The sequence below is a fragment of the Sycon ciliatum genome, chromosome 1 (genome assembly GCF_964019385.1).
Source record: "Sycon ciliatum chromosome 1, ocSycCili1.1, whole genome shotgun sequence".
In the NCBI taxonomy this organism is placed as follows: domain Eukaryota; kingdom Metazoa; phylum Porifera; class Calcarea; order Leucosolenida; family Sycettidae; genus Sycon; species Sycon ciliatum.
In genome coordinates, this window is record NC_088643.1 from 81,463,201 (window position 1) to 81,479,785 (window position 16,585).

Consider the following 16,585-nt stretch of genomic DNA (forward strand, 5'->3'; position numbering starts at 1 on the left):
TGGTGCCAGCACAAAAAAAAGCGCAACATCCCAATTACAATAAAACCTGTGAGTAACGACCACCCCTTTGGGCCCAGTGTTTGCCGTCTTTAGTGGCAGGTGATCCTTAGTATAATAGAGGTTTGCACCACACAACCATAATAATGTGAGACCGTCCGTGCCTGGCGAAGTGGTCTGTAGTACCAGGCTGGTCGCTTGTCACGGTGGTCTTTAGTTACAGGTTTTACTGCATCTGAACTTCGAGTCCTCATATTAAGGTGGCTGGGGCGGTACAACTTTTTAGGGGTCATTTTGATCACATTTTGACTGCATTTTTGAGTTTATCGGCAAGGTGGAGATGAAATTTGAAAATGTTTTCTGGTGAATCTCTGGAGAAGAGCCTTCTCTAGCCTCCTATAGTTTTATTTTTACTTTTGGACAAAATTTGAAAAAGTTTTATGAAAGGTCCGTGAAAAAATAACACGAACCTTTCATAAAACGTTTTCAAATTTTGTCCAAAAGTAAAAATAAAACTATAGGAAGCTAGAGAAGGCTATTCTCCAGAGATTCACCAGAAAACATTTTCATATTTCATCTCTGCCTTGCCGATAAACTCAAAAATGCAGTCAAAAATTTCCCAAAAAAGTTGTACCGCCCCAGCCACCTTAAAGTACAACAAGAAGCATAATTACCCCCCCCCCCCCCCCGCTATGAATACCGGTACCTTTTTGCATCTGACGGCTCATTTCTGGGGTCTATGCATGCTAGAGAACAACTCACAGCACAAAAAAAGCATTTCATGCGCCTCTAAAGAGGGCTATTACTGTACACGAAATAATTGCTATTAGCTATTAGAAAACGAATAATAGTATACTTTATTAGGGCAATCCCAGATGGACTCTTGGTATACTACAATGTCATGTAATTCTTGGTTGAATTCAAGGGATGATATCTTTATGTCTGTATAGTTTTGTTTTGAGAGAGAGAGTAAGATGTTCTGGATAGTCCTACACACAGAAGGTATGCCGCATGCATAGAAAATAAACTAACTTGGGACAAACGTGACAGCTATGATGTACATTGGGTAGTTCAGTATTAAAGACTGCTTGACTCAACGAGGCATGCATATTCACATGTAAAAAGATCAAAAACAGATTGAGTGAGCGAGAAGGAGGCATGTATAATCACTTGTAGTAGAGCATATCCCGCAGCCAGGCTGAGGCCTCCTCGCGCGTTTTGCTGACCAGCTGCCACTTCTTGCCCTCCACAAAGAACACGATCATTCCCGTGTGCGACTCGTCCAGTGCTGGAGGCGGCGACATTCCGCGCAGGTAGACACTGCCGAGAGGCTTGCCACCCTCCTTCTTGTAGTAATAGATACTGCCAGAGTCGTCCAGTTCAAACCAACGTTTGTCGATCTTGACAATACCGGCACCAGTACCCAGCTTGTCCATCCAGCCAGACCGGGTTGGTTTGATAGCCGATACGGCATGGCTTTGAGGGCCAACGCTCTGCAAGTGGACAAAGAGAGGACTTGATGATCAGTTGTAATTGTAAACAGCAGTGTTGCACCTCAGCAAGCATGTCAGTACATGAACATAATACATGATTGTACTATTATAGGAAAGAAAAAGGACCAAGGAACTACTGAAGTACAAGTTACGCTATACATGTAATGTCCAATGTAGTTCCTTGGTCCTTTTTCTTTCCTATAAACTTATCCTTGGCTCTCCACCCGAGTCCATTATTGTACTACTACTGTATTATACTTCAAAGTAAGAGGACATAAGTAGGGTGTTCGGACGATTTTGAAAGTTGCTCCGACCTCCTCGATTTTAGTCTCATTGGAAAGAGTAGGATAAACTAGCCGGGAAATATATAAGGTTTGTCTAAATCCGACCAGACGTTCAAGAGTTATGATCGTTTGAAGTGCGCTTGTTGGCACTTTTGCTGGAACAGTTTTGATGCAGGCCAGTGGCACAAAACCGGGAAATTCAAAACCAACTAGAACAAGGTGAAAATCAATTTCGTTCAGGGTCTTTCAAATTTTCACAGATGATAGCCAATAAGGCAATAGAGAGCTTCCATCACTTGACCAATTTTTTTGGTATTCCATCTAGCCAAATTCAAATTACGCCCATAGCAACCACCATAGCAACGCATACAAATTAGTCGAAATAGATGCGAAAGATGTAACCCTTCACAGGCTGAAGCTAATTGGAGTACGGGTACTACAAAGACGCATCACCAGGAGGAGATTACAGTTATCTACCCCATGTAGATGAAGCATCCAAGAAAATAACATACGCACTGAGCCGAGACGGCACCCACACCCGGGCATGTTGCGCCGCGGGACCGGATGCATGCAGCCAATTAACAGGTATGCTGCACCATTGCAACACGATGTAAGCTTCAGCCAGGCCAAGGCAGCAGCAGTCCTGCTAATCATCAGCTTTAGAAGGACAACTTGTTCCCAGTCATATACGGCGCGTGCAGCACTCCGGGGCAATTGGTGTCGCACGTCACATGTAATTCATTCATACGATTTGCACAATCAACAGACAGTTCATTTATCGGATGATTGTGCAAGCGTAATTTGGATGTAAATTATAAAGTCGACAAATACACTGGCCCTACATTGCCCATGCTATGTGGATGACAATGTACTCCAGACACGGTGCATACGGCATTGCATAGCTGCACTGCGTTAGCGCGCTGCAATTTTGCAAATCCTCAGTGTGTCAATTCTGTGCAGATTTTCAGCTGCATATTGAACGCAGTATTGGCAGGAAATCTGTTCTTGACCAATTTGTCTGCACAATGGCTTTCTTCACTCTCCAGATACAGCGACCAGAGGTTTATCTGATGTGGTAGCTCAGCGAACTTACTACTACAAATAAACAGCACTACAGCCAAGTCCACCAACTCCATGTACATGTACATGTACTCCATACATTAATCCTGGCGCAAATCGATCGCTCATAGAACAAGAAGACAGCATCGTACAGCCTCCAAATTTCACACACTGCGTAGTTTTCGACGCTGAAGACGATGGAATGGTCGCCGGCGTTGCGACCGGCCCAGAACAGGCCGAAATCGATACCCTGAAGTTGCGCAGGGCGTAACATTGCTAAAATTCGTCGTGTGGAAACGGGACTTACGGTCTCAACAGCAGAGACATCTCCTCTTTCCAACAAAGAAACAAACTCGTCCTGAGCTGCTAAAATTTTACCTTGCCAAGGCAAGAAGCACAGTGCAGTGATGTACGATTGTGCCACGGACCCCGTACAAAACTGTTTCCGCTCAAAATGCGCCTGGGTTCGAGGCACCGAACACCCTAACATAAGCCCCAATCAGGGAGTCGTAAAATGACAACCTGCACGAGCTATTTCAGCACGACGTTGGCCCAATGAAACCAAAGAAATTTGAATAAAATTGCCAAAACACACCCGGATCCTCTGTAAATTCGATATTTTGCTCGGAATTTGCCAGCAATTTCTTTTCGTTGGAAAATTCGATATTTTGCTGGAAGAATTGCCGGCAAATTTGGGCTAGGCCTAGCACCCAGGGAGGCAGGGCCTAGGGCTAGGGACTGATAAACCTGTACTCGTTCATTTCTCATGCAAACAGGCCCTAGGTCGTTTTTAGCTACCTGGTAGAGTAGAGTAGAATCACTCTACCAATAGAGGTAGATAGTAGAGGTACGTGCACGAACGCTGTTCTACCAGATTTAGTAGTTTTTCACGATAATGTACATGAAATGTTTTTCTTCTGTATGGAGTTGTGTACAACTCCTTGATTTGGCTGGAAATCCCGTAGCTCTACCAACTTCTACCGGCTTCTACCAACTTTTCCTGGTAGAGCCGGTAGAGGAAAGTAGAATCTACCCTTTTGATAGGGATTCCAGTCAAAATTTCAAATTCATAATTCAAGCAAGCTTGTTCTTGGACAATGTCACCGAGGTAATGAGAAATCCTATGGTACCAATTTTATCAAAATCGGTCCAGGCATTCGAAAGTTATAGCCATTTTTCTACAGCGAAATGGGTATATTTTTCTCTGGCGATCAAATGGGAAATCGGCTCAAAACATGGTCAAACTACTGCATAGCCACCACCTACTTGTAGCTACATACATTTTCACACGGATCAGATGAAATTTTGTTCACAGCCGGCCTCTTATCCTTGCCTTGAGCAGATGACATATGCACGCTTCGATTCGGCGAACCTACCCCTCTTCTTCACACGGCTTTGGCCGACAAGGACGTCAAGTCACCAGCACGGCTTTGGCCATTGCCGACAAGGACGGCAAGTCACAAACACGCCAATGTTGATGTTGCCGTCCTCTGCAGAGCTTGCAAGTTGCGAACCAAATCCAGAAGACGCTGTCGATGGGAGCTGGGATCAGGCTGATCATGGTGAGAGATACGGCATCAGCTCCAACACCAACCAGTTCGATTGACTGATCGCAATGGCCTAATTTCGCCGCACGGCGATCAAAAACCCCACATTGGACAGCTGAAAACCTCAGGAAGCCACTGGTGACTTCAAAAACCCTCCAGAACTTACGATATCCCAGCGCACTGGACTAGAATGAGCCGTCATCGCGCGACCAAACTTTTGTGTGTAGCGCGTGGAGAAAGTCCTCGAACCCAGTCGGCCAAATCCTGGAACCCCTACTTTTGAGTAGAAAAAACGAATACCTCTACCGAAAAAAGTAGTTTCTACCAAGATCTGTAGATCAAAAACGAACGCCCCGTTAGCTACTCCCCACCCATTCTGGTTCTTTTTGGTGCACAAAAGGTCAACTTAATTCGAAGTACAAACGGTGAAATATGGTACAGTGGAGTTGTACAGTGGAGTTGTACAGTGGAGGTTTAACAACCACATACATGTACATGGAACCCTGTGAACGTGTACTGTACTATCCCCAATATATGCACACATATCTAATACTATTGCATCTCCAACATTACAGTTGCGCTCTGAAACCCGACCCAAAGCGCCCAACTGGCGTCCTGGACCAGTTCCGGTTACATCACTGTACTTGTGGCTGTACTTGTACAGGTGTACGCCCAGCCACATTCGTACTCCGTTCCGGGCGTCAAGAGCTGTGCAAGCCGAGGGCGCCAAATATGCACGTTGAGTCGGATTTCACCGAGCGCAACTGCACATGCAGAGTGTTACAAAAGAACTTCTATAGGTAAATGTTAGATGCACTTGCTTGTAACAACGTCATGCCCTACCGGAAGTGAAGTTTGTGAGACTGTGGCTGAGGCTACTCCATCACCGTTGCCACCGGTTGCCTTCGCGCTCTTTACTGATGCTCTACAGGTTGGGCGAAACAGAAGAAGGCGCGGAAAATAACAAATAAAAATAGATATTGAATGAACTGAAGTCTTGGGGAATTTGCAGTGTGTGTATTGCCAATACGCACAGTGATACATGTACACTGTACAGGTGGAATCCTGATACCATAGTGTCTTGTGTAAAAGCCTGTTTCTTTTAGAAGCCTGTTTTGAATACAAGCCTGATGTTTCGAGATGCACTGTTGGTACATACGTCTGGTTTTAGTGTTGACATACATAGACATACCTGTCTTGTATAGAAGCCTGTCTCATAATTTACACAAAGAACTTTAATAGAAGCCTGCAAAATTTCCCAAAAAAGTCATATAAGCTGCGGCTTTTATACACGACTTTACGGGTAATTCCAACCCCAAATTGCCGAGGAAGAACATCTGATTATCTGGACAATCTAATTATCCAAATAAGTGCCCACAACACAATATGCATGCCAAACTGCTCACACTGTCCGGAGAGTTGCAACGTGCACTCTGAACTGGTCAGTACAGTCTGCTTGCGCACACTAAACTGACGTGTACAGTGAACTTAGATGTTATCAGCACAAATCCCATGCATGTTCTATGTACGCAGATTTCGTGGGACTTTTAATTAGGCGCACTTGACGTGTTCGAGGTTCGAACTACGACCCAATTCTCAGATACTGTTACGCCCGGACCTCTCCCGGTGGTATGTAGTTTGTGAGTGGTGCAATGCGCGCACCTTAATCGTGCAGAAATAACCTGCAGCTGGCACCAGGGAGTTGGGCGATGTTCAGATGGGGAGAGGTTGCACAATGCACTCCTGGCCCCAACCCCGGTGCATACCAGCGATACGTGACACAACTTGTTGAGCCCCGTTACCGTCTGTACAGCGGTAACAGTGCGTAGAAGTATGTATAATATGTATGTTGTAGGGTAATTGAATTGTCATTAGCAAGAGAAGAAGCTACGTGCACTCATAAACAAGCTATCTATAGTCGACGTGCTCAGCAGCAGCAGCAGTGTGTGTGTGAGAGAGAGAGAACTGCATGACATACTACTAGTATTGGACCATTCCTTTAAATTCAACTGGCGTAGAAGTACCATAAAGTACCGCCAGAGCGCCCCACCTTGATTTTACAGCCATTGAAAGGAACGTTGTATGGCAGAGTGCAACGAAGTTTGTACGATGTGAGAACCTTAGTGTACTCAGGGCACACTTGGCAGGTTTTTGTGTGGAGCTTGTGTCCGCTCGAAGGTACGGATTGACTGCAAAATGTGGAATATGTGTACAAGGTTCGTGTCGTATGACCTACAGACAGCAGACCACCTCCACACTAGGACCACGAAAGGACGAAACGGTGGGGCGCTCTAGCGGTACTTTACGGTACATGTATTTCAAGACCCTGAGTACATGTAATAGGGTGTGCCATGTGGCCAGCACCAGAAGACAATCACCATCCCATGAACCACAGACAGCTAAGAAATCAGGCTCCAATGGATAAGCCTGTGCTAGCCTTTGGCCTATTAGCACCACTTCGTAGTACTTTCAGCTTGCAAGCTGAGATCTCTGTTTTATGTGAATAATCAGCTCTAGGCTCTCCTGAGTAACTCCGTGTTGGTGCTTGCCCAGACATCACAACAAATCAACCCTTCTTTCCCATTGCTCTTGCCTGAAATGACACACCAGTCACAACCAGAGAGCACCAAAACCAGTTTGTACTTTCTAACCTCCTCCCCCCCCCCCCCCCCCCCATCCTCCCGTCACAACTCACGCTCGAGTTGCTGTTGCTTTAGCTGCTTTCTCTGTTGCTGTCTCAAGCTCCGAGAGAAATTGCGCAATAGGGATGAACAACTCCGCTGGGTCATCATCAGCCACTTCTCCAAGATAGACCTATATGCAAACACAAGACATGATGACATCATGACATGACGTGGTGTCATCAACACACGTACACACGTACACAGTACTACACACACACATACTTTTAAATGCTGTATGTGTGTGTGTGAAAAGCCATGACATGTGCTGACACGCCCCATCTTTACTTCAAAGATTCAAGAAAGATTCTGTCCGGACACCACATCATTAAGCCAGCAAATGGACTACCACCCAAAGACGTGATTTTTTGAAAATTTCATTTGCCTTACACATGGTATATCAACCTTTACTGCATGAACCTTGACATCAGCTTATTGGCCAGATGGGCACTGTGACCCAGACCTATCAGAATCAAACATGCACTGGGATATTTGGTGATGATTTGAAAGCAGATCATGGCAAGGCTCTGGTTCAACACTCACCGCCATCTTCATCAGTTTGGCCACCATCATGTCCCTCTTCTTCGTCAGCTTGGACGTCATGACGCGATACGTCTGGCCAACTTTCTACACGTGAAACACAGATAAAAACAGCGCAGGTGGAAGATTATTAATTTTGAAATTGAGAAATTCTCAGAATTGTTCAAGGTAGCGTGGATATTGTAGCCTTCGCTCAGCAGTCACAATCCACAAAACCTGACTCATGACAGATACGGTAATGCTGTGCATAACACAATGACTCTAGGGAAAGCATGATCTGACGAGCTGTATGGAACTGTGAAGACCTCTGCATGAAGTTGCGGCTTGAATACACCCTTGCCTCCAATGCAAGCAGGGTCTGAGCGTGGGCTTACAAGACCACAAGCATTGCCTTTACCAGTGACGTTGTCGTATGCAGGGTAAAGAAGCTGAGAGAAATGTGGACAACGCACTGTGCTGTGATACAGCGAAGGATGATCGAAGTGTACGCAAACCATCTGTTCCACTCAATGCATATTGGCCATGGTGCTGCACCTACCAGAATCTTGGTGCAGAAGGTTTGCTGAGCAGGCGATGGTTTTCCGGCCATTATTTGATTGGCACAAGACAAAATCCTGTCCAAGCTCGATTCGAGTTTTGTCACGTCCATTGCAACGTCTCTCATTGACACTGAAGAGGGTCGCAGTGCAGGTGGGCAAGCACAAACACAGCCATAGGACACACCCATGCACACATCATATTCACAGTTACACACAGAAAGTACATGTATTGTGTCCACTCCTATACTGCACACACTTCATACTCCCTAAATCGTGCATGTACACAGCCCGTGCCTGTACAACAGTACAAAGGCACTTGTTTTCCAGACACCGTCCACTACCGTACTGCATAGCAGTGTGATGCCCTCAGCTAGGACTTCTACCCGAGTGAAGACTAGTGATAGCAATTTGAAGAGTCCACATGCAGTCTACCTAGTCTGTGTATAATGGTGGCCAGTACAAGGAGTGTGATGTTTGGGCTGTAGACTACCATTTCACAGGGTACTACCAGTGACAGATAAAATCAGTTTATCAGCTGCTGATTACTAGTACTCTGATACATGCACACTTGATAGGTCACACGTACACGTCGCTTACATCCTGCAGCATCACGGGCATTGCCCATTATCCTGGGCAGCCTCTCGAGTTCTTTCTCGTGGGGAAAGATAGTGTCGATGAGGTAATTGAGCACCGTGTAGCCCTTCACTTGCGATTTCATTGTATAGATCTGGAAATGAGAGGGCACAAGAGACCAGGAGCATATTCTAAACAAGGCCACAGCTCCTCCAGATACATGCACAAAGATTACAGAACAGGGCATGAACGTGTGCTAAGACAAGATGCATACAACAATACTTGTACAAGTGTACAACATTACAAGTGACACTCTCGGAATGCACACAGGGCATTCAGCTATTCCAAAGTACTTTGGGCTGACCAAGAATGATAATACATGTAGAATATGCGCAGATACAAGACCAGAGAAAGCAAATGAAACCAGGTTCACCGTCACTTGTAATACCCGGCTGTGTTTGCTTCACAGACCATGATCACGATTCACGATGGCACATTCAAAGACATAAACGGTGATCACTGTGACCCTCACCTGTGCCAGAGAAGATATCTTGAACCCATAGCAGTTTCCTCTGGGCGTGCCCGAGTTGACATAGTTACCAACTGCCAGCATGTACTCCAACATGCGCTTGAAGGCCGGGTGGAAAACTTCTTCACAGGCTGAGATCATCAAATCCATCAGCTAGAACATACACAGACAGACAAACAAACACATACAAACTCTTGGTTTAGTGAATGATTTCAAAGATTAGGCTGGTTTAGTGAATGATTTCAAAGATTAGGCTGGTTTAGTGAATGATTTCAAAGATTAGGCTACTTGGCAGCAGAGCATGTTTCTGAGAATTACGCGACATATGATGTCCACTGGCATTGTGCAGTGCTGCAGAACTTGTGGTTGCAGGCGCCAAGGAGGAGGTTCGGTGAGGTTCTGTTTCGCAACAGATCAGGCATCCGTCTCTACAGCCCCGGCAAACTCCAAGCTATCCACTGACTCTACTCTGTAATCTATTTGATCTAACCCATAGCTGATAGCGCACTGGTATTGTACACGGTATAGCACATTGGTTTTACACACCAGTATGTACCAAGGATAGGGTGATATCTCTCTGTGGTTGCTACATACTGAATGAGGCAGAGATCCTGCATTGTTGCACTCAACTGACTTCAACTCACCGGAGGAATACTGGCGAGATGATGTGGGATTTCCTGTACAAGCTGCTGCACCTCCAGGAAATGATGAAGGTTGTCGATCTTGCACAGCTGCGAGACACAGGTAGCGGCAACAGTGATCAGAATTGCACAACCCATGAATGCTAACAATGACATGCATGCACTTACATGCAAGCGAACGTGCACATATGCAAACATGCACGAACACACACACACACACACACACACACACACTTGTACTTGCTCACTGCCAAAACTGGTCACGTGGGTCTCCCCGGGAGAGGGGAGAGAGACTCAAAAGGAATCTTGGAAAGATGACTCAATTGGCCATTGAACCACCCAACGGCCGACACCCCCTGAAATCCCCAAACTAGGGTGGACTTGAAATGATCCCACTTATGGGCTCACCACACCTCAGTAAGTGGGTGAGGACAAGGTGCAGAAAAAGGATTGACGGCATCAGGGTATCCGTTCCGGGATCCAACTGCAGGTACCCCTGCCCCCAGTGAAGGTAATACTTGGTACTAGTGTGGGTGGCTAAATCAGAGTGGATCTGATATAAGCTTCACTAGCACCATTGATTACACAAGAGTTAATCTAGCCAGAAGCAGTCCATGGTTAACAGGTATGTATACTTCAAATAGAAAGTATATGAACCCTGAAACCAACAAAGGTGGTAGGTACAACAATACACCTTCAAGCAGCCGAGCCCGTTGGCAACAGGCCCAACACTATCTGGCATAAGTGTACCCACCAACCGAACTAGCTGGCACCACACACACACACACACGCACACACACTACTACTACTACCGGTACTACATGTACTACTACTACTACTACCGTAAAGTACCGCCAGAGCGCCCCACCATCTCATCCTTTCGTGGTCGTATTGTGGAGGTGGTCTGCTGTCTGTAGGTCATACGACATGAACCTTGTACACATATAGCACGTTTTGCAGTCAATCCGTACCTTCGAGCGGACACAAGCTCCACACAAAACCTGCCAAGTGTGACCTTAGTACACTAAGATTCTTACATCGTACAAACTTCGTTGCACTCTGCCATACGATTTTCCTTTCTCTGGCTGTAAAATCAAGGTGGGGCGCTCTCGCGAGACGGGGCGCTCTGGCGGTACTTTACGGTACTACTACTATGTGCAGCTACCCTATCGGGCCACGCCGCTCCCAGAAGCGGGAGACAATGACAAGAAGAGAGAAGAGAAGAGAGAGAAATCGCAAAGTCAACAGAATTGGGCATGGCGTTGCAAGTCCTGTGGCCTTGAGAACCGCCTTTCGCAATGCTCGCATTCATGACGGCAGTTGTTCCTGGCTGCACGTGACATCCGTTTCGCACACACACACACACACACACACACACACACACACACACACACACACACACACACATACCTCAGACCTGCCCATCGCGGAAGCGATGATAGCGAACAGCTATATTAGACATAGCAACTTGTGCTGGAATTACGCCATTCAACAGCTTGCAAGTCTGATGAATTGACCGCCACTAATTTTAGCCTGGTAGCCACTACACAGCTGATTGAAGTGGCTTATTCTGGCCAGTGAATCCCTTTTTTCATTTTTCCCTTTTTTTTCATTTTTTTGGACATACATGCCACACCACATACTCCGGCATACACTGGCTGTTGGTAGCCACCCAGGATTATGAAAGAAGAGCTATGAGAATGAGAAAGAGAAGAAAGACGTGTGCGACCATAATCCACACACATACACACACATACACACACAAGCTGTAGAGTTGCACGCTCTTATTAAATGACTGTAGTCTTGATTAAACCCATGATGGATCACCATGCACATTCACCTCTCACTGAGTACCAATAGTGTATAGTCACACAGCTTACCTCCAGCATGAAAGCGTCCACAGAGTGCATGTCGGTATTGACACTTCCAACCTTTTCGTACTTTTTCCGCTCCTCACTGCTCGGCTGGATCCTGTACAGCATCCCAACACACCAGAGGCCAAGAAACAATGAACATCCATGGAAAAGGCAGAGAGGCACACAGCACTACAAGCATCTTTCTGTATTTCGAGTTTGACAATTGCAGATGTGTTGGGTGGTGCAGTGCTGGCGCTGGATTGTTTACACAGCTAGAACTAATACATTGCAGAATTTGGAGAGCAATATTCTGCATACCGTGTGACACTCAATCAGCAGGGCCCAATTACATGCCCAAAATGAAGTTGGTTAACCCCTAGTGCAAGAAATAACTCCATGCGTCACATGCGTGTTTTCGTTAGCTATCATTTCTGGGCCCCTCTTCCCCAAAAGTTGAAATTGTGTGACAACTTTCTGCATCTTTCCATGATCTCTCTGGAACCTACTGCAATCCGACTATCTTTTCCGTGTATTCGCCGATAACCGACGCGGGGAAGCGTGTTGCAACGGCAAGTGAGGTTGCGAAATATAAATTAAGGGCTCGGAGACAAAATCCAGACGAATCCATTCCATTAGTAACGGATGAGTTGTGATAGTTGGTGACTCAGGCTTACCCGACAGCTACAAAGGATTTGAGAGAGGAACTGGTTCACGGCCTGGCTTAGGACTCGGCTCCTAGAATTAGCTGTAGTTACCACATAGACTGCTGAAGAGCGGGCCCTACACCTGGAAAGGGTGTGGGAGTCGGGGACACACACGATATGGGTGCACCACGTCATACTACGATACCAGAGAGAGATAACTCTCCCATGTTAGTGGCTGCGGCATACTGGGAGGATCCCTGGAGCTGTATGTCACGCACTCTGGACAAACTAGCCGACAGGTTAGACAGATTGGAAGTCCGCGAACGCTGACCACGTGGACCATTCAGGGCGGAGTGGTTCGGATGTGGGGGAAATGGCCACATGGTACGTGACTACCCAAACACAATACGGAAGGATAAGCCGGGCTTAGGCCAGGCGGGAAACGGACATTGACCAGGGTGCGGGATCAGCCCTCGGCCAAGTATTGCATGGATCCCAAACCAGGCCCGTCCGCCAGTGGTCCTCAGCAACGAGGAGCCTCACGCATGACGGTTACAGGCTTCCTGAACGGAAGAAAAATCCAATTCTTGATGGACACAGGTGCGTCAATAAGCCTGCTTGCCGCACACTGCTTGGATGATTATGATATCGAACAGAAGGATGATTACTACCTCCTCCAGAGAACCCGGTATTTGATGTTGAAGGAGGTACTCTCCAGTCCATTGGTCCTAGTATTGTAAGACTGGATCCAGGCTGGACAAGTTACGTGCTTGCATGAAATAAGGATTATGGTGAAAAAAAGGAGGACAAAATGTTACGAGTTCTGACTAACTGTCCACCAACGTAACCGCTTTCCTTCCCCTCTTGGACCTTTCCGAACCTAAGCCTTCCAAGTTGGAAGGTTGTTGGTTTGCGCCTTGGAGAAGTGTTGGAGCTAGGTGTCAGGTCGCCAAATGTCTCAGTACTCCTTGTTAGTTTTGTGCCATTTTGTCGCACTCGCTGACTGTATAAGATCTGGTTACGTTGGTGGACAGTTATTAGTCATAACTCGTAACATTTTGTCCTCCTTTTTTCACCATAATTTAATTGGCTCACCATCTGAAATAAGGATTGTGAAACATTTGCATCAGGGATGCGATACTGGTCCCAACATGGCTGCAGAACATGTTCACTACGCTACAAATAAATCTTGATACAATCATATGATCCGAGTCATGGAATTTTCGAGAGATTACCACTGCCCAAAGTCCTTTAAAACTAGATTGCCCACGCAAAAAAACCTTTTTGAGTAAACTCACCAAGATCCACTGCTTTTCAGTTTTCACCTACCTTTGTAATGCGGTGATCTGGTCAAGAGTTAGCCGTGTGGATGTATCAGTATCCAGCAGACGATGTGCAATGTCCTTCACGGCCATCTTGCCACTGCTCAGGAAGATGCCTGGCAGAAGCAGGATGTAGGAAAGCACACAGTCATGTACATTGCACACCGTAGAAAGCAAGATCAGATGTATGCAGTAGTGTAACAAAAACGTTAAAAAAGTAAACAGTGGGTGAACTAGCACAAGAGTTCTGCAAGGACTTCATATAACCAATCAGCGTAGCACTTACCAACAATTCGTGCCTTGTCGTTGTCCATGATGAGGTCATTGTTTTTGCTGCCAAGGAAAGCTGGCGAGAAGCAGAGGAGCGCAGAACAACAACTTACAGGCTTGCTTAGCATAGCTCATCCTGCACACAGTTATGGATGGTGTTACCAGTCAGACATGTAGTTGATGCAAGGAAGTGACAGAATGTGGCCCAGTGTGCACAATTCAATAGGTGTGTCAGCAAGAGACCTGCTTAAAGTATGCTGCTATGCACCTCATCAGTGAATGGATATTCTTCGAAGTAATGCACTGTCTGGCAATGGCCACTCCAGCACACAATGAGCACACACTGAGCACATCATGTACATTGCTATCTCCACATCTGAAGGTCTTTACACTCTAGCACTTACTTGAGGCTGCCTGCTTGACGACCATGGTTGACGCAAAGTACTGCTTCAACTGCTGGCCATTGATGAGGTTGATCCGATCGTCAGCTGCTTTCCATATAGACTCTGTCAACTGCGGTAACAGCGTCATCATAAAAACACACATACACACATACACACACGCACATGCACATGCAATGTGCACAGACATACATGTATACAGGGACACGTAAGTGCGCGTGCACACACAGTGGTCCAAAGAAAACAAACTGACACATTGACAAGAATCTTCACCGAAAATGTACAATTGACATCGGAGGAATTCTTCATACCAAGAGTACATAACTACACAGTGTGTAGTTATGTACTCTTGTTCATACTGACACCGACGCCACACCTAGCTACCAATGTACATACGCATATGTACGCACCAGAGGTGTGCCCATTACCAAGACAACAAGAAGAGGCGTGCCCATTACCAAGACAACAAGAAGAATCTTCAATACCGTAGTGACAAGCCAGTCATCACTGACCTTGGCAAGAGCACATCACGATACTGGTACAAATATACACATAGTATTTCATGTGGTGACGGCGGTTTTTCACAGCTACCCCATGTTGTGTTGTACCCCATGTTGTGTTGTACCCCATGTTGTGTTGTACCTCATGTTGTGTTGTACCCCATGTTGTGTTGTACCCCATGTTGTGTTGTACCCCATGTTGTGTTGTACCCCATGTTGTGTTGTACCCCATGTTGTACAGAGAACAAGCCTTAAAAGACAACCAGTGACCTTCATTCATGGCATGAGTTCATAAAGAGTTGTCCTACTTTGTTTTAAAATCTTGTAGGACGCATCACGCAGCTTCATAAGTAAAAAATTAGTTGTGAGCAAAACTGGTGAAAAGCAGTGATTTGAGTGTGAGCCAGTGTTGCTCACAACTAATTTTCTACTTTGTTTTATTATTATTATTACGCACACACTCATGGCCAAGGCCAATCAAGGAGGAGGTGTTTAAAAGTGAAAGAACTCTTATTGGTGTCCGTGATGGAATTGAGCACCTACCCTTTGGTTGGGCACACGTGTCCAATGCAGCGGGCGTAGCTTGATACCCGGTGTCACCTGACGCAGCTTGTTCATGCCCGGTGGCACGGCACTTCCCGCCTGCACGTTGCCTATCGACGGCGATCCGGGCAGGTTAGGCGCAACTGGCGGTGGTGCGGGTGCTGGCGGTGGTGCCCCGCCCGCCGAGTCTGTAAATATTCACAACGCACACAAGTCCAGCCAACCATCAACACGGCTGCGAGAAGCAAGGCTACAGAAAGAGGCTAATTCTGGATATGCAACGGAGCAAGCAATGTACAGTCATCTTTGAGAATAACAACCCTCGATCGGACATGAGAAACTGCTGTTATTCACGAGTTGTGGTTATTCGTGAGGTTGAACCCTTATCAAATACCAATCGTATTCATAGTACATGCACAATGACTGCATGCAGCTCACTGCAGCACTGACATTGTGACAAGTGGCATGATCACAACGCAAGTACCGCAGCGTTTGCAACAATCAACAATCTTCACTACATGTATACAGTGCAACAAGTCTACGAAACATCTAAAAATGAAATTCCACCAGCGCTCACCAACATCTACACCCCTTTTTTGCACGAAGACGGATTTTAAAATTTTCGATAATTATATACGACCACTAAATGAGTTTTGGGCATAGCCTATCATCAGAGTAAAAGTAAAGAATTGACATAAAAAAAGACGGGGGGGGGGGGGGGGATAGGTAGAGATATGAGTGGTTTGTAAGTGGCTGCATCGGAGTCTGCAAACAATTCCAAAAAGGACAGTGTCAAGAAAGACTCACCCTGTTGCCGTTGCATCGGCAGAGACATCAATGTGAACATACAGACAGACAGACACACACACACACACACATGTACGCACAAACACACACACACACACACATATACAAAACACACACGAGTATTAGGAGTTGAACGGGTCATGCCATCCGATCCCAGAATGTCTAGCACATGCTAGCATGCTTTGCTGTTTACCTGTATTAGTAGTAGTAGTATTCTTTTATTTTCCATCTGTATTGCTGACAATCACACAGTAGCCTGCTACTAGTCACTACCAAAATATTCTGTTTGACATGGACGGAATACGCATCTTTCTGGCAGGCTTTCTGGCAGGCTTTCTGTGTGTGTGTGTGTGTGTGTG

The 16,585-nt window shown here is 46.1% G+C and overlaps 1 protein-coding gene across 1 annotated transcript; it reads right to left on the reverse strand.

The window, feature by feature from the left end:
* Positions 1 to 778: 778 nt before the first annotated feature.
* Positions 779 to 16,254, reverse strand: LOC135808014 (disheveled-associated activator of morphogenesis 1-like). Its single transcript, XM_065321267.1, has 14 exons — positions 16,227 to 16,254; positions 15,420 to 15,607; positions 14,380 to 14,488; positions 13,992 to 14,051; positions 13,713 to 13,821; positions 11,764 to 11,854; positions 9,887 to 9,973; positions 9,246 to 9,395; positions 8,738 to 8,867; positions 8,140 to 8,270; positions 7,605 to 7,688; positions 7,076 to 7,194; positions 5,224 to 5,305; positions 779 to 1,490 (listed from the first exon to the last, which is right to left on the reverse strand). The coding sequence occupies exons 1-14, from the start codon at positions 16,252 to 16,254 to the stop codon at positions 1,164 to 1,166; spliced, it is 1,695 nt and encodes a 564-aa protein (XP_065177339.1). The 3' UTR covers positions 779 to 1,163.
* Positions 16,255 to 16,585: the final 331 nt, after the last annotated feature.

What these genes read in the sequence shown, in the direction of transcription:
- LOC135808014 (XM_065321267.1), bottom strand. Translation starts at nt 16,254, where the DNA reads ATGTCTCTGCCGATGCAACGGCAACAGG. An exon ending in GCCGATGCAACGGCAACAGG is followed by an intron (nt 15,608 to 16,226) that starts GTGAGTCTTTCT and finishes GAATATTTACAG; the next exon opens with ACTCGGCGGGCGGGGCACCA. An exon ending in AGATATCTTCTCTGGCACAG is followed by an intron (nt 8,868 to 9,245) that starts GTGAGGGTCACA and finishes TCTCATTTCCAG; the next exon opens with ATCTATACAATGAAATCGCA.